We start from the raw sequence: 27,767 nt of genomic DNA on the forward strand, positions 1-27,767 counted from the left end.
AGTACAGTGCATGCTTTCTATTTTATTCTCGCGCCCGTGTTTTTCTATTAACAATATTTAAGGGAGTACAAAACATAATAAGGTACACGTGTATAAAACAAAAAGTACAAAGTACAATCAAGGGTGTATATAAAGAGAGAGGGCATGCAACTGACGATCAACCCTACGTGCGAGGAAAAACTAAACTAAAGCCACAGACCAGATTAAAAATCTAGAATCAAAATACTAATGAAAGCACCACGGGTGCTCATGCCTCGATGGAGATACCAAAGATATTATAGGTAAAATAAAGCTACTAATAGCTTTTATACACACGTTATAATTATCATGATGAACATTTTGCATTGCTGCATGCAAACTCAAAGAGTAGGTAATTGAATGATTGTTGTTAGAAATGATGGATGCCAAAAGTTCAAGTCTAAAAATAATGGCTGCATCAGCAGAGCCTTGCAGCTCTCTTCTGACTTTGCAGCTATATCAATAGTTAGTGCAAAGCTAACTACTAAGTAGAGTAGCATCACTTGGTGAACAAGTTTTGCCGCACTCTTCTGAAAAGGCTGCAATGGCATTCTCCAAGTAAGCAAAACTAGGCATAACTCGAGAACAAAGCATTATTTGCAAATCAACGAATTAAAATCTATGACTAGAAGCCTATATAGAAACTCTTACTTCACTTCATTGTCCTTGAGCAGCTGTATAGCATGCAGTCTACACAGACACAGATAAGGCACATTTTTTGTTTGTTTCCAACACACACATGCAGACACAGGCAGACACACACCCAAACACACTACCGTATATACCTCACTTGCGCATGTGTACAGAGGCATATTAAATAAAAGGTATACATCGACATGAAACAGCACCCTTCCCTTGCCTCCCTGTCTAACCTGTCTCTTTACTTTAGCCGACAGCCCACAGCTTCTTTGACTCATAAAAACCAATAGTGTCAGTCTGTCACTGTTTACGTGTTCCATCATTTCTTCCTCTATACTATCTATGGTTCCATCATAGATCTACATGCATATGCTTGCAACTGCTTCCATCAGTTCAGTTCAATTTTAACTTGTTTTCTTAATGATCTTTACCAATATCGAAACTCAGAGATTTCCTTGTTGAACATGAGGCCTGTGAAGGAGGCTACTATACATCTCATGTGAGTACACAATTCTTTATCTCTACACCCTAGATTGCATTCTCTCTTTTCGTGCACTTCAACAAAGATATAGGAGTTATTTGATGCACTACCATACCTTATACATCTAGGTCTACCCAATTTACTATAATTACATGTATAGTAAATTATATATAGTAGGTCAACTTGATTCCCAAGATCAACACCTACATAGCAGTTGCATTAGTACATGGTAAACAGTTACTTATGATATCGTAGCAGGTTATTTTCGTATGGTGAAAATGTTTGTATTGCGTATCACATCCGAAATCCGAAATTTATCTAGCTCAATAGGTTCTATGTCAATCTATTCTGCAGTATACTGCATGCATGCATATAGTTACTAGAATAATGTCATTCAATGGAAATGTGGGCAGGGCCATCTAATGCGCATGCTTACAATGTACTGCTGAGGAAAAGTGATGACCTTTTTTTTAGGTAAAAGTTCATGTTATTCAGCGCCTGCCTGCTCTGGTTCTGCTGAACTGATTTGAGCCCTGCCCTTTCCAAAATCCTGGCTACGCCACTGTGATCGCCCTAATCTATAATGATCGGCACATAAGAAAGCTAGGTCTGTATATAGTGTAGAACTTCGCTGTGAGATCAGAATTGGTCCAGAGAGTCTTGTGTTGATGTAGACTACATATTTGAGTTTAGATAGAAACGCTGTGGGTAGAGAGCAGCAGCTAGCTGGAGACCTATACATCTATATTTGTGTAATGATCGTTTTGGTGGCAGATTGTCACGTACTGTAAGAACTATATTGTTGAAGAAAGTTCACTAACGGCCGTGCAAAGCTTCACTGTGGGATGAGAAGTCGTTATGCTGATATACAGTACCTATACTGAGTTTTAGAGCGAAACCGCTGGAGTGGAGAGCAGCTGCATGAAGCAAGTTTGAACCTTGATTGACCAACCACCACCAAACTACCGCTACCACGGTTGATCTCGATTGAACCCGATTATAGCCTAGACTGGAAACCACGCCCCTTTCTTTAGGGAAAGAGACTGGCCAGGTGACTATCAACGACTCGTCCCAACGGAATGCTTGGAATGTAGTGTGTGCATGAATGCGTGGGAGATATCTAAACCACAATATTGCATAAATTTTATTTTAATATTATGTGAGTATTAATATTTTTAGCTGTACAGTTGCAGTATAAATGTTATGTCTACTTAGCTAGCTGTTTGGATATAAGTTGTCTATCAGTACTTCTCCAATGAAGCAATTCTAAAGTTGCTATATTAAACCTGGCTGGCTACAAGGCCACTGCAAAAATAACAGACAAAAGTCAGTAGCAGAGATCAGATATATTTGTCTCTCTGCCAACTGGTTTAGAAAGTCCCTTGCTTTGCCCTATTGCCAGCAACATTTGAGTTTCTATTACAGCGGTATCATTGCCACAGACAGGACAAGAACTAGGTACATCCAGGTGACAGAGCTAGCTCCAGACTTGCACATAGTTTTGCAGCAGTTGACTTGTGATTGAAATTAAGTTTGGTAGGTGGCTGAGCTAGCTAGCTTGCTAGAGTCATTATATCTATGGTAATGCTAGAGTACAGTAGATCTAGCCAAAGTATACTAAACCGCAACACTGGTGACCACACCCTTTTCCCTGAACCACTTCCGCAAAATTCAGTACGCAATGAAGACGAGTTGTTGATAGTCACCTGGCCAGTCTCTTTCCCTAAAGAAAGGGGCGTGGTTTCCAGTCTAATTATAGCCTCGCTTCGCTCGGAATAAACCACGTATATGAATATCAATATTTGAGTCTTGAATATCGTTATCTTAGAAATACTGCAATCGCTGCACTTCTTAGTGCAGCAGTACAAATCCTATAAGCGTGTCCCCCACTCTTCGTAGTAAATGTGCATCAGCACAGTGTATAGTACTGCATGTATATAGCTCAACCGAGGCATCAGCCACCCACGATATACTTTCATTATCATGCATTGATATCAACGTTTGAAAAGTACACTACTATATACCACATTTCTTATAAGTTTGTCATTCTGTGTGGGTGTAGGTACAAGGACTCAACCAGCCAGAAAGTTGAAGTGTCAGTTCAGAGATTAATATCCCATCATAGGTGAGTTGAGTTTCTCCCGCTATCCATGCATGCCATTATGTATGTTTGATCAGAGACAGCGGCTATGTTTAATTTTGCTGGCAGAGAGGCGTTTATTAGCAATGGCGTAGTCAGCGGGGGGCTGGCGGGGCTAGAGCCCCCCATTTTATGCTCCATATATACACTCCAACTCAGCTTGAATCATCGTCATCTTTCTATCTATCCTGTGCTGTACTGCATGCATAGTTACTAGAATAATGTCGAAGTAAGGTTCTAGCAGTAATGGTGGACATAATTATGTGTACTGTATTGTTGTTGTGTTGGCTCTAACTTAGCTAAGACTGGTTTCTGATATTGCATGCATGTTGCTTGATATAGTGAGTATTGCAAACAAGTACAATATTGTAGTTCCCTTGAGGCATCCGTCTGTAGCTATTGTCAATAAGTTTTTAAAATTAATTTTAAGAAAGTTGTCCCAAATGATTCAGTTGATACTGCATGTATAATTATGAAAATTATAAGAAAAGTGTTATGTATAAAGGTTAGGTTGTGCATGTGGTATATGTAAATCTGTGAATTTAGAGTTTTTTATGACTTGCCACACATTAATAGCTACATTTGTATACACTGAAGACTCACAAAGACAGAGCATTTAAGTGTTTATGCTATGGACGTACGTACGTATAGTCAGGTTGTCCTCGTCTCTAACTCGCCACTTGTACCAACGAGACAGGAGGCAGTACAGGACCAATCCAATCAGACTTAGTGCAGTTGATATTGAAGTGTGAATCAAATCGCAATACCCTACGTCACATACAGAGTAGAATACTGTAAACAATAAAACACCGAGAGCTATAGAAATAAAGAACACGAGTATTGTAGAACCGGTTAGGATACCACGCATCCTGTACGGTGATTGGGCACACACAAACTTGAGCATTGAATTTACTATGGAAACTGCAGCAATCCCAAAGAAAGCACAATATGCAATGTGTAGTGAAGGCTTGATGATAGTAGTATCGTTAGAGAAAAAGTATGTGATTATAGTAGCAATCAAATAGACAACAGTACCAAGTGTGATGAGAAATGAGCTTATTCCGATCTGCTTGAGAGTGCTTGGTAACCTGTTCCTTATCAATGGATAGATAGCAAATTCGTATGCTATAGTTGCAATAATTCCGCTCAGCCAAGGACTGTAACTAAAATTGTACACGAGTTGTGAAGTGCAGTTATTCATATTGAATGTGCTATACATGTAGAGTCTCTGTGTAGAGCTTGTTGCCACGGAGATGATCAGTAAAGGTAGAAGAAGAATCAACATTTTGAAGAATGTTTTGACGTCGTCAACTTGCTCTGTAGTGAAAGGTCCACCATAGTTTGTCTTCCCCAGGTCTAGTCTAGAGGGCACGTCTTCCTCCCAGTATGTGAGGGAACTGCGGCTAATTGGAGCTTTATTTTTGACTGCAAACTTGAGAACTTGATAGATAATCTTGAATGCATTTGGTAATTGTAGCTCAGTAACTAGAAACTTGTTAGGGAGAAGAAATATTGAGCAACAAGTAAGTGACGTACAAATAGTTGGTAGCAGACTAAACAATTGTATTGTCCAGTTAGTGTTGCAAGAAGTCAGCCAGGTGTACAGCACATCAGCTAGCCAACAACCAGCAAATATTGAGAATACGAACCAGGTTATAAAACTAGTGATGTTAGTAGCTGAAGCATCTTGCATCTGATCCAAGCCTACTTGTAGTGCTGTCATTAAGCCTGCTGTAGCACCAATAAGCCCAATAGCATACACCATTGGAGCAACTCCTCCACTCAGAACATGCGATAATGTATTAGTCTCATGTTTAAAGCTTTCCAAGAGTAAGACACTTATGCACCCTGCTATTGAGGCAATCAAAAGCATACAACAAGCTGCCCTGAACACTTTGAAATATCCAAACTTTGCGTCTGCCAACCAGCCAGGAATAGGGGCACAAATGAATAATGGTACTACAGGGAGTAGTCCCAGTTGGTAGTAGGTGTCCATGTCCTTCAGCCCTTGAAACAAAGCTCTATACAGTCTAAACAATAGCCATATTGAAGTACATAACATGCAGGTCCACAGCAGAACTAGGTGGGCTCCTCTTGAGTGGAACTGCTTTACACAGCTCATTCTTCTGGTTCTTGAGTAATGCCTATAGGTAATAGTACTTACTGTTTTCACTCTAAGAAATAAAGAGCTTTGTTAGAGTTATTACGTGCATATATACAATTTCTGCGTATGGTTTTCTTTCAATGTTTTTATAGCAAACTGATAGATAACTGTAATTCTAAATATGTGACAGGCTCTGGGAAAACCAGACTATTGGAGCAGACTAAAATATGTGTGATTAATGTACCAAATAATAGAGCAGAGCATTGCCTACACAATGATATGCTTAGTGTTCACATACCTAGTTTCATACCCGAGTCATGCACGTTGGAAACTCGAAGCCGTAAAATGTAGTATCGAGAAAAACGACTCTCAAAGATTGCTTAATTAGGAAAAATAAGGTAATAGCGAAACTTTGGACGAAGCGTTTCGATGGAAAGAGTTGGATTTAGAGCATCAGATTTTACAGAGAGGTAGTAGAAGGACTGTAGATACTTATACATCAATAACATTTTATTTGAGATTTTATACTGTTGGCATAAATTTAGCTGTAGCTCAATACTAAATTCTGCTCCAATAGTCTGGTTTTCCCAGAGCCTGTCACATATGGTAGAGTTTGTACAAACATGGCCAAGCCTTAATTTTTTAAGCTTTAAATTAGGGGCAAAAATATAATTATTGTAGTAAACTTTCAGTTAATTTATTGCTTAATTGTCACTTGCAAGGTATATATATCTATCATATAGACCTAGGTCTACGTACGTGTAGTCTAGAGGGTATGTATTCCTGTAGAAGCCTTGCATGTACTAGAACTTGGAAAATGGTTTTGATGGCTTTAGGTGACTTTGGCTCCACAAAAACATTGAATGGCTGAACACATTATACAGCGATAGCATTTGTATATCTAGTGTGCGCATTAGAATTGAGCATGGAAAGTAGAGAATTTAAATGCAGCTAAATGGCGTTGCTATCAGTAAAAAAGAAACTGTTTAATTTGAAGACCCTGGCTTAGCATCTGCTAACCACCCTAGCAATGGAATACAATGAATGTTAGTGCTGTGAACCCTTGAAAAACAAATCCCTTGTCCTAGCTTTATACAAGTGTATCAATACACATTGTACTCCACAACGGAACTCTAGCTAGCTGCATGTTACCAAAAATTAATTAAATTCCTATCGGGCTCTGCACTACACTCGGTTGATTGGTGAAGGTCTCTCGATCAATAAATCGAAGTTATGATCAATTGGCTGGACACTGTATTTACAGACACTGAACGTATTTGGGCTCAAAGTGATGTAGCATATCTACTTTATACATCTACTTACAAGTGTAAAATAATGACAGAGAGCAGTGCGCACCCCCCAACCAGCAGCAATTGCAACCGTGTTTGTCAAATAGTTGGTACTTTATAACCCTACTCTCTGTCATTCACCTTGGGGCTCATGCAATCTCTGCATCTTTACCTGTATGTTGAAACACTATAATTATTATGGCTTATATTCTAGATATCACAAAGTTACACCATAAATTATAGTGTCTAAATGTATCATTCTGAGCACAGAAATCAGTGGTTGGCCAATTGCAAATGTCCGATTTATTGCAATAGGAATTTGAGGTTGATTTTTGATCAGCAGCTAGGCTAGAGTTTCGCTATAGTCATCAGTTCTTACATTTTTGCAGGAGTCCTTACTGGTGAGAATATCAGCACTGTCCGAACTGATTTTGTTTTTGTCCGGTAATTGCAACCACCGGACGTCGTCTTCTTTCAGCTGTAACACAAACAATTCTTTCAATATTTTAAGTGGTAGATGGCTAACAAAGCGTTCTTGAATGGTGTCTGTATCTGCGAATGCTATTGTTTGCATTGTGTGGCTATTGTTAGCCTCGTTCCCTCCATAACTTTCTCTATAACCATATTCATGTATTCACAGCAGACACATAGTAATCAATAAAATTAATGACAAATGTCACCCCATACATTCGTGCATGACTAGCATGACTATTCATAAGGTGCAAAAAACAGTATAATTATTAATAATTATGGTTGTATTATAGCTTCAATCACTGTTCCCTCCCTCCAAACTTAGATCTAGTGTACATGTAGTTAATGCTATAGGTATATAGTCATAAACCTAGCTCTCTGTATGAGTCCAGTTTTTAGAAGCCCGAAAAAGGGGAGTAAGAGTACGCATGCATGCTTGTATGTTTAGACTAGACCTATCTATAATTATATTCATGCATGCTAAGAAAGTTGAACAATCATGAATTTATCACAATGTCCTGTTTCTCAGAACATTAATTTTGACCACTTTTGTAGGTAAATTTCTTAGCATAGGCAGTATAGACTCTAATCTAGATAGACATCACATGTTAGATTCTTGGTTGTTTCTCAGAACATTTATAGAACATTGTGTCTATTTTTAGTACAAGCCAATATGCTATAAAAGCCCCAGTCATACTTGGTCACTCTACCCTTACAGAACTGACCACAGTTACAGGAAACTAAACTTCCTGGGTAAAAACTTCCAGGCAGCTATAACAAGAATCTCTATTAGTTGTATCATGAATCAGGTGAGTTCGTACCTTCAAGAGCTATAGAGATTTAGTGTGTATTACAAACTTTGATCACTTTTACACCGTCCTTGAGTTGTGTGGTGTTATCATCTTACTACCGTACCTACCCATCTTTTTCATTCGTGGTATGCTAATTAATCGATGCATGACTCCTACCGTGACTCACTTTTATAGCTCTCTTCATGATGGATGAAGAAGAATTTGGACAGAAAAGGCCTCCCCTGTCTGTTACCATAAAGGGAATCCTTGAGAGGTATCCTGATGGACAAATCTTCAAGGTGAAGACTCCTTTTATGCAAATAACTGTAAATTTTGCCTGTACATGTGTACTAGAGGCCTTGTTTACCGTAACTCAACTGGAAACTTCTGCATAATTATAGTATATGCTATAGTAGAGTACTCAAATCAATGCTCAAATTAAGTCTGGTGCTTAGGACAGTTACGGTACAAGCAATTGCACTTTTTTAACTTAGTGTAAGATCATGTGGTGCATGGTTTCTTAGCTGTAAAGCTGAGGGAATGTACCAGGGCTGTAACTAATTGACCAAGGCTATCAGGCACGGCCAATTAGTCATAAAAAGCCACTAATCACTATATAGGGTTGTCAGGATATGTGCATGGGATATATCCCTAGGTAGTCACTAGTTAGGCCAGGTGACCATATTAGTGTTGTTTTATAACGCATGTGGGAGGGCGATTATTATGTAAAAAAACAGTGAAAGTTATTCTACTTCACAATGGGCCTGCCTATATAAAAGCTGGCATGCAACTATACCTCAACAGTACGAAGCAAACTTGAAGAGTATACAAGTTGCTTGATGCCTTGAGGCAAGTTATGGAAGAGGTGATGATGATTCAAGGATAGAAGCAAGATAGAAGCAAGGATTAGAAGCACTTAAAAAGTATCGTAATTATATGCATTTCCTGTCATGAATATTTTAAAAAGTGGGTGGATCTGCAGAATTCACTGGCTGCTTTTGCAGCTCTTTTTTCCGACTCTTGTAGCTGACCTTTATAGTTAGTGCTTTAGTGCAAGGTTAACTAACATTCAAAAGTTGAAACTTTAATCCAGCTTCCACTATGCATCAGCGACCTCTGGTGCTTTCAATTAAGGCATCTAAGTCAAAAACTTATTATGACTCGGTGCGCATGCGCAAGCGAGGTATACGGTACTGTGTTTGTGTGTCTGTGTGTGTGTCTGTGTAGATTGCTACAGCTACTCAAGGATGAATCAAGTGCAAGTAAGAGTTTTTATAGGCTTCTAGTCATGTTTACTTGGATTTTAATTTGTGGATTTGCAAAATAATGCTTCGTTCTCGAGTTATGCCTAGTTTTGCTTACTTGGAATGCCATTGCAGCCTTTTCAGAAGAGTGCATGCGTAGCGAAACTTGTCCATCGAGTGTTGCTACTCTACTTAGTAGTTAGCTCTGCACTAGAACGCTATAGCTATTGGTAGCTGCAACAGTGAGAAGAGAGCTGCAAGGCTCTACCGATGCAGCCATTAATCTTGGCTTGAACTTTTGGCATCAATCGTTTTTAACAACAATCATGGCCGATCATTACCCACTCTTTGAGTTTCCCTGTGATTCTGAATTCTGCCTGCATGCAGCAAATTAATGCAAGATTGTTCATCAAATTCATGATATAGTGTGTGTGTAAAAGCTATTAGTAGCTTTATGTTAAGTAGCTTTGGCACCTCCACCAGGCATCAGCACGGGTGCTTCATTATACTAACAGTATAGGGCAAGTTACTAACAGTATAGGGCAAGGCTGCTCAACATAATCATTCTACTTCTTGGAATGAGTTAATTGTTCCAGTAAAACTACTCCCACCACACTCCTGTGAATATAGTCTCTATATGGACTTTTCTAGGAAACTATATAGTACACAACAATAGCAGTAACTCAGAACAGTACAGTGGTTTTCCTTACCTTTGCAGGCTATACTAAGAGCATTGCAACCACAATGTAGTAAATATAGTATTTTGGTTGGCTTCTGTTATGATTGTTAGTAACAAGCCAACAAAATTACTTGCTATGGCCTGCAAAATGCAAACTGTAACTGGTTTTAATTTGGCAATTTCAAAACTGCCAAATTAGTGGACCTAATTGCTGTAGTAGCCTAAGACATCAAATTAAAAATCGCCAAATTCTAATAGCTCACTCGCCAAATAATTATAATAGCCGCTAAAAGTTCCAGGTGTCTCATATTTTGTCTGACTGAAGTGATGGTAGCTCTGATGGTAGCTCAGCTAACTTGTTGCTTGGTTCATTGTGGCTAAATGATATGAGCTAAAACTTGTATGCATAGCTATAGGGAGCGGAGGGCCTATATTTACTAGGCTCAAAATTGGATATTTCCGAAAGCAGCTTGTTGACCTCAAGCATTATAATTATAGAAGGAGTGCTGTGAAAGTAGAGTAGTAACCCCTCGAGTTGTGTGAAAAGTCTGCAATAGCCAGTATTTTACCCATCATTGATTTTTGTGATGTGTGGGTGGACTAAAATAACACAGACAGGTAATCACTACATTGTGGTTGCAGTGCTCTTGGAGTTATAGCCTGCAAAGGTATGGAAAACCACTGTACACAATCATTGTGCATGTGAACAGGCTTATTTAGGCACATTGTGCTTTCTATAATGCCTATATCAAAGTATGCATCATGACAAGCTCTCCATATTCTTATAAAGAATTATAGAGTATCCACCTTTTTCTCTCAGTAATAATAATTTTTTTATATAGGAGATGATTCAGAATGCTGATGATGCTGGAGCTACAACAGTGTGGTTTTATGTTGACGAGAGACAGCATAGCACTTCCAACCTCCCTCATCGTGGCTTGGCCATGTTCCAAGGCCCGGCTCTGGTAGCTGCCAATAATGCCTGCTTTACAGAAGAGGACTGGAAGGGAATACAGAGCTTGCAGCAGAGTATCAAGGCCGAGGATCCCTTTAAAGTTGGAAGGTTTGGGATTGGATTCAACTCTGTCTACCATCTCACTGGTGAGTTGATTCAAGTCATAGTGTTAACTCTTTGTGCTTCCATGCAACTACATGCTGCTTGCAAAGCATTCCGACCATAATTATATGACCATCAAAGTCTCTCGATTAAAATTAATACACAGTGCTTGTATATTATAGTAAGTAGTTCAATTGCTAAAATGGTTGGAATACTATTATTATGACTAATCAAATTACTCCAAAACGCGAAAATAGTATTTCAGTATTATTTACACACTCAGCAATTTTCTTAGCCATGATTCTTGCGTGGGGGTAAACACGTTTTTGAAATCCCCTTTCCTATTTCCTGGATACGCCACTGCCTAATTTGTACTACCTCAGGTTTCTTTGCTGACTCTGCTGTAATTCCCTAGTTCCAATGCATGCACCACTGATATGTGATAACGTTCAAAGTTCAAATCTGATATCATTCTAGCCACTATTTAAAAGTTTCTGCTATAAGTTTCTATCGCCAAAGGTTTAGCACTTTATGTGCTATTATGTCAAAGTTCAAATCTGATATCATTCTAGCCACTATTTAAAAGTTTCTGCTATAGGTCATGCACGCTGGGCTGTATAGTGTATAAATGTTTGTTGCATTTTGACCTCAGGGATCAAAGGAAACACTAATATCTGCCATGTGGCACAGTTCAGATGGTGAACTGTGCCAGATACAATACTAGCACCACAGTATGGCTGAAGTTACCTGAAGCCTACTCACTTACCCAATAACTTGAAACGGTCCCTTTTATATTATAGTATAACACGATTGCATTACCGTATAACGGGTAATTTGCGGGGGTCAAAATATTCTTGGTTCAGCAATATTTAGCCATTTCGTAGTTTTTATTGTCGTGGTTGCTGCTTGCACTGCAGGTAAAAAGTAGGTAAGGTCTCTTCATTTGTGGGTAAAACATTCGTGGTCCAGTGTTAAACCATGAAAACCACGAATATTTTGCCCCATGAAAATTACCGCTATACGGTACTTTAAGGTAAACAAAAACGTTTTTCATGCGGCTGTTGCATTCCACAGCCGACCACAAGTAGTTGCAAACTATAAAAGGAGTGATGTGTACATGGATAGAATGCAGTTGTTACACAGCTTCGATCACTCGTGTGCACATGGGATGTATTGGCCCAGTAGTGCCTTTGCCCTCAGGCCTAAGTCACTACTGAGCCAATATAATTGGCACTCGTGCATGTGTCACAACTATTACATAAACACAGGTGGCAAATATGCGTGAAGCTAACATATTCTCAAGCTTCTAGATGATGCATAGAACCTCAATTATCTGGACCCTTTGTTAAACCAGATCAATAATTTAAAATGCCAGATAAGCGAATAAGAGAATTGATAAGCCACGTCTAATTCTGTACGTTGTCCACCTGACTTAATTATGCCTCGAGGCGTAGCCGCACGAGGGATACGGTAAAGCTGACTGTGTGTGTGTGTGTGTGTGTGTGTGTGTGTTCCAACTGTACGGTTGCAATGCGACGAAAACTAACAGCTTCTATAGGCTTCTAGCCACGTTCTCTTGGATTTTGATTCGTGGATTTGCAAACTAAAGCTTCTTTCTCTAGTTATGGCTAGTTGACTCACATTGAAGGCTGTTGCAGTCTCTTCAGAATCTTTTATAGCATCATCTGTTTGCACAAACTTTCTATTGAACACATGAGTTAGCCTTGCACTAAAGCGCTAGCTTTTTGTTAGCTACACAAGAGTCAGAAAAGATCTGTTAAAACAGCTAGCTATAGATCTAGTAGCCATTGTGAAATTGATCTCTTTGGACACACCCTTTAATTATTCCTGTGGATGCAATGCGCATGCGCGCTCATCCCCACATGTTAGAGCATCCAGTGGCAGAATCATTTTTCTTGAGGTCCTGGACCAGTGGTATACCGGTAAGCCACAAAACAAATGATACCATATAGACTAGATAACAATAGATTCATGTACACAAGTCTGGTAACAATAGATACATGTACACAAGTCTTTTCTTTTCAGTAGATATAGATACACACTTTCTGCTTGTTTAATTATGCTATACTGTTTGTGCTATACTACTGTCTGTTCTCTCTTCTTTCTTTTCTTTTCTTCTCTCTTACTCCGTGCCTTTGACAAACTCACAGTATACACTATGAACTGTGGACACCCCTTTTCTTGTGAAACAATAAAGCACATTGCAAATTATTTACCTCTTCTATAACTTTTGAGCGAAAGCAAAAACATGGCGAGAGGCATTAGCAAGCGCACGCTTGCAACACTTGATAAAAACAGCAGTGTAAATATGTGGTCTGCACATATGAGATACATGTATACCCATGGTATTTGGTGTCATTTTGCGCATACACAGTTATGGACACACCTGTTTCTTCATTACCCTACTGAAAATAAATTTGCCCAGCCTTGTATAATACCATATGCAAATTAATATCTAGCGGGTGAGCGATCGATGTAAAAGACGAAAAAAGAAGATTTTATTAATGTGTAATGAAACGACATTTTACATAGCTATAGACTCTAGCAGTTAGTTGACTAAGTGTTGATCTCTACATTACTATAAAAGGAGTGAAACCAATGATGCAGAAACTCCCCTATAGATCTGCCACCGCATACATGGGTACTGGAACCGGAGTATAGGCCAGTAGAGTAGTTTTTGCGATTATAAGAAATAGAACCACTCCTAGGCTAGCTCTATAGCCATGCAACGTGCAAGGTAGGCTTATTAGTTTTTGCTCGTTTTATTCAGACAGGGAAGCTTAATATTAAAATCCGTCACAGTATTTTAAACTCAGGAAAACAGACAAACGAATCAAAGGACTGTGCACCTCGGGTTAAATTATGGCTTATAACAAGCGCAATGCTTTTTTCATGCTTGATTCATGCATGGGAGACAATAATTATTTATGTAAAATTAATAATTACAGTGCCTTTAGTCTATAGAGTAAATAAACTATAGAGTAAATAAACGCAATTTGGTACGTGTTAGTACATAAATGTAAATATTTTGAGATTGGAACATTTCTAAGAAAATATGATGATACCGTTGTGTTGGTGAACAAATTATCTAAAACATATCCAAAAATATTTCCATGGCAACCAAAGGTGATGGGTATGTGGTGGTTTATAAAACACCAACATTTTTCTATAGCGGACAATCACTTAGCGATGGAAAAGACCAATTGTTTTCGGCTAAGGTATGGAACTTTGGCACAACATTCCTGAATAGTTTAGCTAACATAATTATGCATGGTTATGTATAGCTTACATAAGTACACGTACTGATTAATACTCAATTATGGGATATTTTAGGTGCCTTTTCGCTTAGCGATGGAACTCAAGCAAATTTGTCGGCTAAGGTCTAATTGTTTTTGCACATTAATTGTTAATACATTTTTTATCTTTTGATACAAAAAAGTTGTCCAGAAATACTTTTGTTCCGGAGATATTTCATGTTACACATATATTTTACGACCACCCCCCATTTTTACTAAAAGTAATTGCACGTCGTTAATGACGACGTGCAATTACTGCCTTGACGACGTGCAATTACTGATACGCGATTAATCACTGTACGCATCACAGTGAATAATTGGACAACATGCAATTATAATTATGTATGTGTATCTACATAATTATAGCTAAAATTATCTCTTTTCAGACCTGCCAATAATCATCAGTGGCAATCGCTTAGCTTGTTTTGAACCTCAAGAAACAGTGTGGAGAGGTGAAGCTGGGAAAGCATTCACTCTGTCTCACCTTATCGAGCAGAAATCTGACTTTATCACCCCGCTCAATGGCTTGGCTGGTTTTGAAAACTCGGCCCGTTATTCGCAGACTATCTTCCGACTTCCATTACGCACAAAAACATCTAGTCTCTCGGAAAATATATACAACATTCAAAAACTGCAAGAGCTCCTCGATGCTCTTAGAAAGGAGGCCAAGTATTTGCTTCTGTTTTTGAAGTCAGTGTGCAAGATCCAAGTAGTGCACATCTCACCGAGTGGTCAGCACAGCACATCCTTCTGTGTGGAAATAGATCCAGCTAATCTAGTATCAATTACTTCCAAGCGTTGTTTGTTCATGCAGCAACTTCGGCAGGCTCATTGTCTACGGCCATACTCAATTTGCCAAGTATTTTCATTCACAGCTACTTTCACTGTAATAGTGACTGATAACAATCAGAGGAGTAACCAAGCTGGCAAGAGCAATTGGCTGATAGCTAATAATGTCGGATCAGCAGACACTGCAGTACAAGCAGCTGCAGCTAAGCAGCGTACCTTTCCGTGGGTTGGTACAGTATTGGAGCTAGGTGCTAGTTCTGTTGGGGGTCGGATATTTTGTTTCCTTCCCATGCCAGTGGAGGCTGCATCTGGACTGCCAGTTCATGTCAATGGAACATTTGGGCTCAACGACGAGAGACGTAGTTTAAAGTGGCCTGGAATTGAGAGGAGGAATGATCCCACAGCAAATTGGAACAAAATTCTCGTTAGTCAGCTCCTCCCACCTTGTTATGCTATGCTACTAATGGAGGCTAAGAAATGTATTTCTCATGATCAGTTCTATAGAGCCTGGCCTGATTTGGACACGGTCAAGCAACACTTTTCTGAGATTCTCCATCCTTTGTACATTTCATTGTTTCAGCAAGCAGTTGTTTGGGCTGAGAAGATCGAAGCACTTCAAGTCCTTGGGAACTGGATTCTCATCTCTCAAGCAACGTTTATCAGTGAAGACAGCAGACTTCCCTCCATTGTGAAACGAGTTCTCACCAATTCTGGTGTATATCTAGTCGAGGTCCCTTCAAACATATGGAGAGCAATGTATCACGCCAAGGTTGGTGTCACGGAGGTATCTCCTATGTTAGTTCGCTCCAAACTTCGCACCCACCCTGAAAGTTATTCTAACATTGACCCAATTGGCAAGAGGGTGATTTTGACGTACTGCCTCTCTGACAATTGCTACAACGATCTCAAAGGTTTAAATCTTCTACCCCTAGCGAATGGTAGCTTTACTAACTTCGATACCACTTTCGGACAGCAAACCGTTTACCTTTGCTCTAATGATTGTCCGCGATCCTTACTCCCTAACTTGAACCACTTACTTGTCGATGCATCAGATGATATAAATCTTCAACAAAATTTGTATTCTGTGGCTGCTCAACAACAAACAAAACTTCGACTCCTCACTGAGAGAGATGTTGCTAGTCTCCTCTCCAAGGCTCTACCTTCAAGCAGGAGCAGTCTAGTGCCCATGCCCCACCCTCAGATTCCCTCCACTTGGCTTCAGACCTTCTGGAATTGGATGCAGAATAAAAATTTACAATATTTTGCTAACCAGCTTCTAATTCCTTGCTACATCTCCACCTCTAGCTCAACAAGAAGTTTTTGCCTTGCTCCCCTTAGCAGTGTACAGGCCGTGATTTATGTCAGCAGATTTTCGTCTTGCTCTAGCAGTTTGCTCTCTGCTCTTTACAAAATGAATATCAGAATTTGCCTACAAAGTGAATTCAGTTATATACAGCACAGGCAACTTTCATCATGCATAAAGCAGCTAGACACAAACAACGTGTTAGATGTCATAGCATCACAGCCAAATTACGGAGGAATTACTTTTACAGCTCCAGAAGCTGACAGCTTGAGAGTTTTTCTCATATCTAGCACTTACACACCTTCTCCAATGAGAATTAATGTCTTAAAGAACATTTGCATATTCTCGTCTGCTTCAAACTCATCTGAAAAACTGTTTTCTATTAACACAGCAACATTGAATTCTGTAACAAGACAAGTAGTAGGAGAACCAAACAACTGTGCTTTCAATGTTGCAAACCTGCCTTCAAACTTCATTGTTCTGTCCCGAGGAAATCAGTATCAGCTGCAGCTATTGCAATCCTTAACTATCTCTTTTCCATCAGATTGCAAACTTCTTGTTGATCATGTGTTTCCGCTCATTAAAAGCAGGACATTCCCAGACCACCTCATCGACAACATAATGTCAGAAGTACTGGCCATGTTTCCAGTCCTCAACTCCAGAGAGTACAATATTAATATGGCCAGTCACCTTCAGGGCTTACAATTTGTAAAGACAGCTAATGGGCGAAAGAGTCCTTTGGAACTATTTACGCCTTTTGATTCAGATATTTTGAGCCTGTATAGCGGAGATAATGTATTCCCTCAGGCTCCTTACAACACGTATGAGAGAGTTCAAACTTTAAAAACCTGTGGTCTCCGTGTCGCAGTTACCCCACAACAAGCCCTTGACATTGTCTACTCCATTAGTTGTTCCCACAGCACACGTCCACAACAAGTCGATAGCGTAAAGCTAAGTCGGGCCAAGGCAGTGCTTAATTACATAAGCACACCTACTTTTCAAAAGCAAACTGGTGGACACTATGTAGTAGCTAATGATCGTTATCGAAATTACACCTTCTCAACTGCTCTTAAGCATCTAGCTACTAACTGGAGCTGGCTCCCAATTCTCAGTGATAAGCCGTCCGGCTATCCTGAGAATATGTCATGGAAAGGGCAAGGCCTTAGTTCACATTTTATTTCTCTGAGCAACTCCATAGTTGCACCTTTGGAGCAAAGTACTCTTCCCTACCTAGTTGGCTCACAGGCCTATATTGTATCTCCTACTGTTGCCCATTATATTGCCGATATGCTATCAACTGATTCTGGTAGTCTTTCACAGTATGTGGTCGCTCACTATAAAGAGATACTCACACTCAAGGATCAACTCTCTGCAGATGTTATGAACTGGCTTGTTCTTCAAGTGTATGGCTACATGAACAGTCAAGGTGCTTCCTATCGTGCATCATTATACTCTATTCCAGAATGGATATATATCAAGAAAGACAGGAAGTTTGTAGCTCCAGCTGTAGTAGCTTTAAAGCAAAAATCTACTTTCAAGCGTGACCTTGAACCGTACATTTACGTTCTACCCGACACCCTATCTGAATTTTCCATACTTTTTGGCTCAGCTTCTAGAATCTCAAAAAACGTTAGTCAAGCCCAGATCTTGTCCATCCTCAAGATGATCAGAGACAATGTACAAGCTAATGTTCACCAAACAAATGCTATAGAATCCTGGAGTACAGTCATGAGCATTCTTAACTGGCTTACGAACGATGGAAACCAGAATGTTCCCGATGAAGTTATGCCAGAAGATGTTCTGGTACCAGTGGAGACACAGTCTGCATGGCCCCAGCTAGTTCAAGCTTCGGAGGTGGTGTACACAGACAATGACTTCCTAAAGGATTACCTGCAATCGTCTGAGGAAGAACACTCCAACCAATTTGTGCATGACCACATTTCTGCTAGCCTGGCTCATAATCTTGGTGCAGTTCCGTTGTCGGAGTCTTTGGATATTTCTGAAGACACATTTGAAGATGCTGGTCAGCACGAACCACTCACCACTCGATTGAAGAATATCCTCCGAGACTACAAAGATGGACTCACTATTATCAAGGAACTGTTGCAAAATGCTGATGATGCAGAGGCTACTGAAGTGAACATTTGCTATGATGCTAGGCAGCATGAAGCAAATCCAAAGAAACTGTTCTTCTCAGGAATTGCTGAAGCTCACGGTCCTGCTCTTATCGTTCACAACAATCGAACCTTCTCAGATGATGACTTTAAGAATATAACCAAGCTAGCAGCAGCAACCAAGCAGGATAAAGCTCTCAAAATTGGCAAATTTGGAATAGGCTTTTGCTCTGTGTACCACATGACAGATGTTCCGTCCTTCATCAGTCGAGATTACTTGTACATATTTGATCCTACTCTTTCTTACTTGAAGAAAGAAGTCAAAAATCCTGCACAACCTGGAAAGAGAACTAAATTTACGCACAGGCTTATATCTGGCTCAAAGCAGTTAGATCCGTACATAGGTCTGTTTGGATTCGAGAGAACACACAGTTATCAAGGTACATTGTTCCGATTGCCTTTCCGCACAAATGCCAGTGTGCTTAGTGGGACTTGCTATACTGAAAACACTTTTACAGATCTCGTGTCAGCCATTAAAGAATGTAGCTCCAGCTTACTTCTCTTTTTGCAACATGTGAGAACAATTACTTTCCAGCGAATCGATCCTGGCCAAAATGCTCCAGTAGTCCTGTTGAAAATATGCCGTGAGAGTATTCACTCCCCCATTTCTCTTCCTACTGGAGTTGAGATTCAAAGTTTGTCTTGTACAGGAGGGGCACAGGATGTAAGTAAAAACTGTCATTGGCTGATTTCCCAAGCAAATGAAAGAGATTGCCAGAAGATATACTACACTGCCACAGTTGCTTGCCCGTTAGGCACTTCTGGTAGCTACAGTTTGAACGAAAGTTTCCCAGGAGAGATATTTTGTTTCCTACCGCTCTCTCAGAAGTCAGGGCTACCAGTTCACATCAGTAGCAACTTTGCTGTGATCAACAATCGCCGAGGCATCTGGACTTCTGACGAAGCTACCTCACAGACAGGCAGAGAAGTCGCATGGAATATCACTCTAATGCAAGGGGTCATTCCAAGAGCTTATCATACACTTTTGATAGCACTGAAAGGAATGAACATCCAGGGCTATATTTTCCATGGTTTGTGGCCACAAAAGACAAAATTATTGAATCAAAATCCATGGAAGTATATGGTATCACAGCTGTATGTACTGATTTCATCAGACCAACTTTTCTACTCAGAGTACCTAAAGCAATGGTTACATTGCAATCAAAGCAGATTTCTTGCTCCTGGAATCTTGTGTCAGTCATCAGAGCAATCTTCAACTCCTCAATGTGTTACTAGAGTTGTCAAGTATCTATACCTGCCAATAGTTGAACTACCTATCACATTCCATTCTTACTTCAATTTGAAAGAAGTTACAATTGATGAACCCGCTTTCACCAAAATTTTTTTCCAGAACTTGAAATCTCTTGAGTCGATCCTCAGCACTCGCTCTGAGGTAATTCAGTACATGCTTGAGGTGTATGCAGCTGAGTATGATAATGAAACAGAACGGAGCTACTTGTTGGATGTTTACTTCAAGAATTATGCCTCCATACCATGTACCCCTGACGGCAAAGTACTCAGAAAATGCACTGAAGTTGTTGACCGTGATGCTGATTTTGCTCCTCTGTATGATAAGTCTGAGAGCTGTTTTCCTATTGACGAACTATCGGAAAGGCATCTTTCCGGCACAGCCTTGCTTGATCTTGGTATGATAAGTGAAGCTATTCCATATGATATGCTTGTGGAGCGTGCTCGTACTATTCCGACTTTATATTCATCCAACAAAACCAAAGCTTTAAAGCGTGCAAAACTTGTTCTGTCATCATGTACCAAAGTTGTTAGGGCAGCAGAATTGCCACTTACTAAACGAAAGAACGCTAAATCTCGAAGTTTACCATACCAGAAACCCATCAGTAGTGGGGAGCTATCTTCTATTCCATTTTTACCAGTGCTTCCAAAACCAACAGGATACCTTCTTCCATGGAAAGGAGATGGGCATGAACTCATGTGTGGTAAAGATTTGATGATTGTAGGCCAAGATAGGTATAGAGGAAGTACCGGTATCAATCCTGATCTTGCTGGGTCCCAAGTTACATTTGTGAATGAAAACCGTGTTGAAGATGGAGGCTGTGGGTATATCAACCAAGATAGTCTTTCGGTGATGAGCATACGAAAATCACCTTCCATGGATGAAGCTATTGCACAACTTGCTGAGATACAAGGAGTGTTTGAATCTCAACTGCCTACTGTAACACAAGAGTTGGTGGAAAGTATTGATAGAATGTGCCGTCAATTGTATGGTTTCCTTGACAAGCAACTTGAGCCTGAGAAAGTTCATACATATTTTCCGTGGCATTCAAAACAAGAGCCATCAGGTAGAAATCAGAAGGAAATTCAGCACCTGCAAATATCATCTGTGTGGACTGGGAAGCAGTTCGTCAACAAGGAGGTTGTTGGAAGTGACTGGAGCTGTGATGGTCCCTATCTATACAAAGTACCAGCAAGTTTATCATCGAGGAAACACTTGATTGAATCTTTGCAGTTGAAGAAACATTTTTACCTGAAGGACATTGAGAAAGCTCTTAAAGCTATGAAGAGCGATTTTAAAGACCAACCAGTAGATAAGCAGTGCCAGGCCGTGCTACATTCTGTTGTAACTCTGCTTCACCATATCGAACTGAATCCAGTAACTATCCCCACACTTATGCTTCCTGGTGAAGATTATGTCCTGCACAAGTCAAACACACTGGCCTATAATGACGTAGACTGGGCACCAAAGGACCCTAAGTACACTTACGTACATGACACCATTCCACCAAGCCTGGCAAAGAAACTGGGCGTGGTACCAGCAAGAAGTAGAATCCTGGAGAAATTTGTGAGCTCTTCATCCAGTCAATTTCAGAGTATCAAATTCGGCCAGCATGAAGAACTAACTAGCAGGATTCAAAACATAATACGAGATTATCCGTTTGATATCACAATTCTTAAAGAACTTCTCCAAAACACTGATGATGCCAAGGCAACTAAAATGTATATCATTTTGGACATGAGGACTCACGGAAATCAAGGAATACTATCGCAGAATTGGGATAAACTTCAAGGCCCAGCTCTTCTAGTTTGGAATGACAGTGTCTTTTCTGAGAAAGACTTGGTAGGCATACAGAAATTGGGGCTTGGGAGTAAACGCACTGACTACGAAAGTATTGGTCAGTACGGCATCGGCTTCAATGTTGTTTACCACCTCACTGATTGCCCTAGCTTCATCACTGGAGGAGAAACTATGTGTGTGCTGGATCCACACTGTAAGTATGTGCATGAAGCTAATGTGCTCTATCCAGGACGAAGATTTGAAGGTTTGAGTCAGGGCTTCTGGAAATTATTTCCTGATATGAGCTCTGCTTATCTGCAGTCTGGCCTTGAAAATTGCCCTCCTGAGCTTAGTGGTGGCTCTTTATTTCGATTTCCTTTAAGGCACACAGAACAGCATTTGAGAGACTCACAAATTGTCGCTAGAAATAAGAACGGAACTCCAGTTGGTGTACCTATAACATCTAGAAGCATGCTTAAAATGCTTCAAGATTGGGCACCCAGTATGAAAGAAGCAATGCTTTTTCTCAATAATGTCACAGAACTAAAATTCATGGTTATAGGAGAAAATAGGAAGACTATAGACATCATGAATAAGTATTGCACTGAAGTTGACGATTCAGTTCAAAAGAGTCGCCTACAGCTTCATAAAGCAATGTCTGACTTTAACAACAAGAAAGGAAACAAATCTCTTGTAATCAGATACCCCTTAACCATTAGTGACATACGTTTCTCATCTGGAAAGGAAGTTTCAACGGTCGAAAAGTGGTTAATTCAACAGGGGCTGGGAGATATGGAGAATGAACAACAAACGTGGAGTTTTGTTGAAACGATCAAGCCAAGACATGGGATTGCAGCTCCTATCTCATTGCCTCCACGTCCCAGACCAATGACACCATACACTCAAGTTTTTCTAAAGACTGCACTATCAAGCGAGGAAAAATTCAGGGGCAAAGTGTTTTGCTTCTTGCCTCTACCAGTTACATCAAAACTGCCGGTGCATGTGAACGGAAACTTTATTCTGAACTCAACCCGTAGAAACTTGTGGAGTTGTACAGAGGAGGAGAGACAAGATGACCGATCTGTTTGGAACAATCGATTGTTTCAAGCGATATCCTCTTCGTACGCAATTCTTCTTGAGCATTCTCAATCTTTTTATGTATCCACTGAGCCGTACAAGGGATGGCTCACAGTGAATCATGATATCAGGAAGTACTATGAGATATTTCCATATTCTTCTGAATTAGACAAAGTTTTCAAAAAATTTGCAGATAGTGTTTATGAGAAACTGGTTTCCCACAACAAAAACATTATGGCGGTAGTGGACAAGAAATACTCCGCAAGTATTTCACCATTGTCAACTAGATCAAAGAATACTACTAGTGAGTCAAAACAATTGCAAGTAATTTGGTATCCTCCTAAAAGCCGTGATCCATCCACTCAAGTATACTTCTGGTCATACGTTTCTAGCATTGATGAAGAGTGGAGAGAAATAAAAACAATTCTGGAAAGCATAGGCATGAAACTGACAGCAGCAAGTCATTTTATTCAAGCTCAACTCAACGAATTCATGAAGGAGGGTACCAAGAAGATTGAATCTACCAGCCCGCAAACTGTATTCGAGTACTATTCAACATTTTGCTCTCAGGCAAGCAACACAAGACAGTTCCCATGTGCTATCAGTGACACTGTTTTTAGAGATGTGTCTAGATTTAAAATGTTTACTGAATACCTCCTACGAGACACTATATGTACAACTGCTAAGGTATCACTGATTCCCTCAAGGATTAAAGCCAGTCCAGAACCTACAAACCCATCGGAATTCTCAAGTGAACCGTTTGGTCACCCCCTTCTCTTAACTGCAGATGGTCAGTTGAGGAGATTCCAACAAGAAGCGAAGGTTATCAAGTCAATTTTTTCTGAGCTTTTTCCCAGTGCCTCCGAGTGTTTTGTCCACCCTAAAATGATAGAGGTTGCATACAGCTGTGACTATTTTATAGTCTGTCAGCCATTGTTAGACAATTCTTACAGTATGGACCTTGTCAACAGGCTTCTATTCCATCACTTACCCAAGTGCCTGAAAACAAAACGAGTACTACAGCTTCCTCCAGAATTGTCAAAGGACCAGTTGTACACATATTGGAAGTGCTTTTCATCAGATTCTGTTTTTAGTTTCCACATGCCCACTTTACTCAAACAATGGGCTCTTTTACCAAGTACATGTGGCAGTCTCCACTCGTACAGTGACTCGCTTGTTCCTGTTTATCCAGTTACAAAGCATGAAACGGAAGCCTCTTCGCTCGTTCTCGAAGTGTATCAAGTCCTACAAAAGGCAGGCATGCCTATCCTGGATATCAAAGTTGTTGGCTTTGCTAAACTATCTTGCCCAGTTCTATCTAATGTGTGTGATATTTTAAAGGCAATGTTTTATCTTAATCAAAAGAAGGACTTGTCTGTGATTATTGGGAAGAACATTAGAACAATGGTGTCGTATCTCAAACAAATCGATTTTAGGAACAATCCGGAGAGTCTTAAGTATGTCAAGTCTCTTCCTCTGTTTGAGTGCGTGGATGGTGAATTCAGAGCTTTACATGATAAATCAGCTTATGTCTGGCCATGTGAAGCCAGTGATGTTGGCTACTCTGAATGGAGTGAATGTGTTCCAATGGCTGTTTTCGTCAAAACTGGTTTATGGGAACTCCTTGGTTCTCCAGAAACATTACTTATTACTGTGCTCTCTGTAGAAGAGTTATACAGCAAATTCATTTTCAAAAACTTCCATGTACTTGATGAGCACAGTAGATACAGTCACCTTGCCCATATCAGAGATGAATTATTTGACATTATCAGTGTTTGTGCAAGCAATAAATCTAAGCACAACAAAAACAGGGAACGAGCTGCAACCTTTATCTGTGACTTAAAAAGACTCAATTGTATTGGTGAAGATGTCTTGAAACCAGTGAGCAGCTATTGCAACCATGAAGTCGAGATTTTCAACACTTTCAGTGAGTACTTCGATTTTCTCCCTGCCTACTTTAAAAGTGCATGGAAAGAATGGCTCAAGTTCTTCATGGAGTTAGGACTGAAGTGCACAGTTACAATGGAACAATTTTTGCTGTTTTGCAATAATACTGCCAACGGTAAGCAAAAAGAACCTGTGCAAGCTTCCAGTGTTCTTCTTAAGTATCTGTTTTCTGACATTGCGAAGGAAGCTCAGTGGCATCAGAACAGAGGTTTTCTTGAACAAGTAGCCAAGATACCATTTGTGCCTACACTATCTCTTCCAGCAATCTCCTGGATTCGACCTGCACAATGTGGGTCAAACACTATCATGATTGATCGACAGCGTCACTCACTTGTACAACTCAATGAAGTAGCCACTTCTAACTGTGCTGTTCTCTTGTGGACGGTTAAACCGATAGTAACATTTCCCGCAAACTGGATGCCTTTCTATGTTGCTGAGCATGCTCAATTGGCAAATATGCTTGGTATTACATATGAAGCCGACAGTTCAGATGTGATAAGTAACATCAGGAACATATGTTCATCATCAAAATTTACTAACATTCAACACTTTGATCAGTACCCAGGGAATAATAAACCTCCTTCGGAGACAAGTAAGTCACTCATGTCCGTCATGGTGGAGCATGTCAAGTTTCTCCATCATAAACACAGCTTGAAGAAACTTGATGATGATGCAGTACGTCTTCTCAGCAATACTCCTTTCATTCCAGTTTATAGTACATTTGAAGCGACTCATCATTGGCAAGTTATCCTTGTGGAACCAAGTAGAGTTTTGCAGAGTGGAGTGAGCAAAGTTTATCACCCATTTCTCCATAACCTCGACAAACAAATGTCAGGCTGTATTCATTTGTTACAAGATCTTGGAGTTGGTTCTTCTGTAAGCCTGCATCATATTCAACTGGTGTTACAGATGGCTTTCGATCGCTCATCAGAGCAAACCCTTGAGCCAAAGACGAGAGAGTGTGTTATAGCAGCACTAAAAAAGCTCATTGAGCTTTTGTCTTCTACATCATTCGGTTCTGGTGATAAGTATGTAGAGGAGCTACTTTACCCGCTATACCTACCGAATCATAACAATAAATTGGCCCTTTCAACAACACTATTGTATGCCGATGATGTAAATTTCAAGGGAAAATTTCATCCAAAACTTGAAAATACTATATATTCTTTATTGCGAATCAAAGCACCAAAGGATGGTATTTTTATGTTTGAGAGCGAATTCTGCAAACTCCTTCCTAGTAAAGTTAGGCCATTGGGATTGTCAACCCTGTGTTCTCAAACAGTCTTGTTGGACTGCAAAGCTACTGAACATAGTGATGCGGGAACAGCATTGAAAGAAACATTTTCAATGACACCCAACTTGCCAAATGCGATAGCTGCTTGTGTGACCTATTACGAATCCAGCACATCGTTGGAGACGATTACGTCTATTGCATCAGAGTTTCTTAGCAACTTGGAAATAATAACACTCAACCACCTGCGAGTAGCAATCTGTTTCAAAGAGACTCTGTCCCAACAGAAACTTGGAAATTTGGACACAGACTTTTTTATTGAGGTAGTCGAAGAGACATTCAGCGGATGCTTATATCTGGACTCACAACTCAAAAAGAATTCTCATCGTTTTTTGACCATTCATAAAGCATTAGCAAGTAGACTGCTGCGTTTAATTCGTCTTAGGTTGGAGCAACCAAGTGCAATGACCAGTGATGTTTATGAAAAACTGCACAGTGTACTTTGTAAGCTGCTGAATGCACAGAATTATGGAGAAATCAAGGAAATTTTAGACTACGACAGTATTCCTCTTACTGGAGAAGGAACGGAGGAAGCCACATTCAAACTGGGTAAAGATGTTCCTGAATGTTGGCATCATAGACTCGATCAAACAGTTGAGAATGTTTTCCACCCTGGGGAGATAGTGGGATATGAAATGATGGAAAATCACATTATTTTTGTCCAGATTATGCATCCAATTCTTTTGGATGGCTACGACAGCTTTGACTCGATTCCCCCTGTCAACATGAGGTATGTAATATTGACAGATTCAGACAATGAAGAAGGTGTGGAAGTGGGAGTACTCGAGCTGTACAAGTTCTTAACAGGTTTGAAAACTGATAAACCGAAACCAGCTGAGGGAGAAAATAGAATTGAAGTGTATGAGGGAGAATCTGAAATAGTCCATTTGCAGCAAAAACTAAGAAGAGAAAATGTTAAACAGATCATTCTAGATCTACAACGTCAGCTTTCAGACATATGGAAGCTCCCAGAAGAAGACAGGAAAAGAGCTATTAGACGTCTCTGCCTTAAGTGGCATCCAGACAAGAACCTGGAAAATCCAGTTTTAGCAGAAGAAATCTTTAAATTTCTTAATTCTGAGATTTCAAGGAGAAATGCCAGTAATGATGTTGACTGGGACGATCTCGGAAGAACTGCCCGACGTCAAAGAGAAAGTTATAAGCAAGAGCAAGATTCATCAAGACCTCGAGGAGGATTTGGAAGCACTTCCTGGGGAGGTGGATCTGCATCTGGAATGCCAAAATTCGAAGAGGAGAATCTTCGTCCTGAAAGAAATCCTGCTGAAGGAAGACGCTGGTTTAAGCAAGCTGAGGCTAATTTTATGTCTCTTGTTACATTGTTCACAGAGGCAATTAATGAGAAAAAGCTATGTGCCGATGTCTGCTTTATGGCTCACCAAGTAGCGGAGAAAGCTCTCAAAGGAGGAAAGTATTTTGTGTGTGGTTTAAGTGACAACTCGATGAAATCTCACAACATCAGCACCCATGCGTACGGTCTACAGTCTGAACGCCCTGGAGAGACTCACGGACTAGCCAATCACACCACGCCCTTGGAAAGCTACTACCTCAACCCAAGATACCCCAATCGCTGGTCGTCTGGTATTGTACCAGCTGACATGTACAACTATGAGCAGGCCAAGCAAGCCAAGGATCATGCCGAGGCTATACTGAGAATTATCAAGAATATCGTAGAGTCTATTTAACTAAAACAATATTTTGTTGTTGGACATTGCATTATTATTAGATTAGATCTAGCAACTTTATTTTTCTTGGATTATAATTATGTTATATTTTGTGGGTACGTTGCAGTTATACACAACAGTAGAAACGTTTGTTTGTGCACCCATTTATGTTACCTGATCAGTGCTTGTGGTAGCTATAGGATGTTGATGTGTAAGGACAGGTGGCAAAACTGGCCATTTTTGTTA

At 40.0% G+C, this 27,767-nt stretch overlaps 2 protein-coding genes across 3 annotated transcripts; one reads left to right on the plus strand and one right to left on the minus strand.

Moving 5' to 3' along the window:
* The first annotated feature begins 1,128 nt into the window (after window positions 1–1,128).
* Window positions 1,129–27,767, plus strand: LOC135338008 (sacsin-like). 2 transcript variants are annotated; one of them, XM_064534014.1, is made up of 6 exons: window positions 1,129–1,156; window positions 3,201–3,263; window positions 7,861–7,951; window positions 8,129–8,232; window positions 10,699–10,957; window positions 14,617–27,767. In XM_064534014.1, the coding sequence occupies exons 4-6, from the start codon at window positions 8,137–8,139 to the stop codon at window positions 27,540–27,542; spliced, it is 13,281 nt and encodes a 4,426-aa protein (XP_064390084.1). In that variant the 5' UTR covers window positions 1,129–1,156; window positions 3,201–3,263; window positions 7,861–7,951; window positions 8,129–8,136; the 3' UTR covers window positions 27,543–27,767. The 2 variants fall into 2 exon arrangements, with proteins under 2 accessions (XP_064390084.1, XP_064390083.1); XM_064534013.1 differs by lacking the exons at window positions 1,129–1,156; window positions 3,201–3,263 and adding an exon at window positions 7,652–7,697.
* LOC135338010 (solute carrier family 15 member 4-like) lies at window positions 3,749–6,008 on the minus strand. The gene has a single exon (XM_064534015.1). It carries the CDS (start codon window positions 5,398–5,400, stop codon window positions 3,895–3,897), a length of 1,506 nt encoding a protein of 501 aa, XP_064390085.1. The 5' UTR covers window positions 5,401–6,008; the 3' UTR covers window positions 3,749–3,894.

The sequence above is a fragment of the Halichondria panicea genome, chromosome 7, assembly GCF_963675165.1.
Source record: "Halichondria panicea chromosome 7, odHalPani1.1, whole genome shotgun sequence".
Classification (NCBI taxonomy): Eukaryota; Metazoa; Porifera; class Demospongiae; order Suberitida; family Halichondriidae; genus Halichondria; species Halichondria panicea.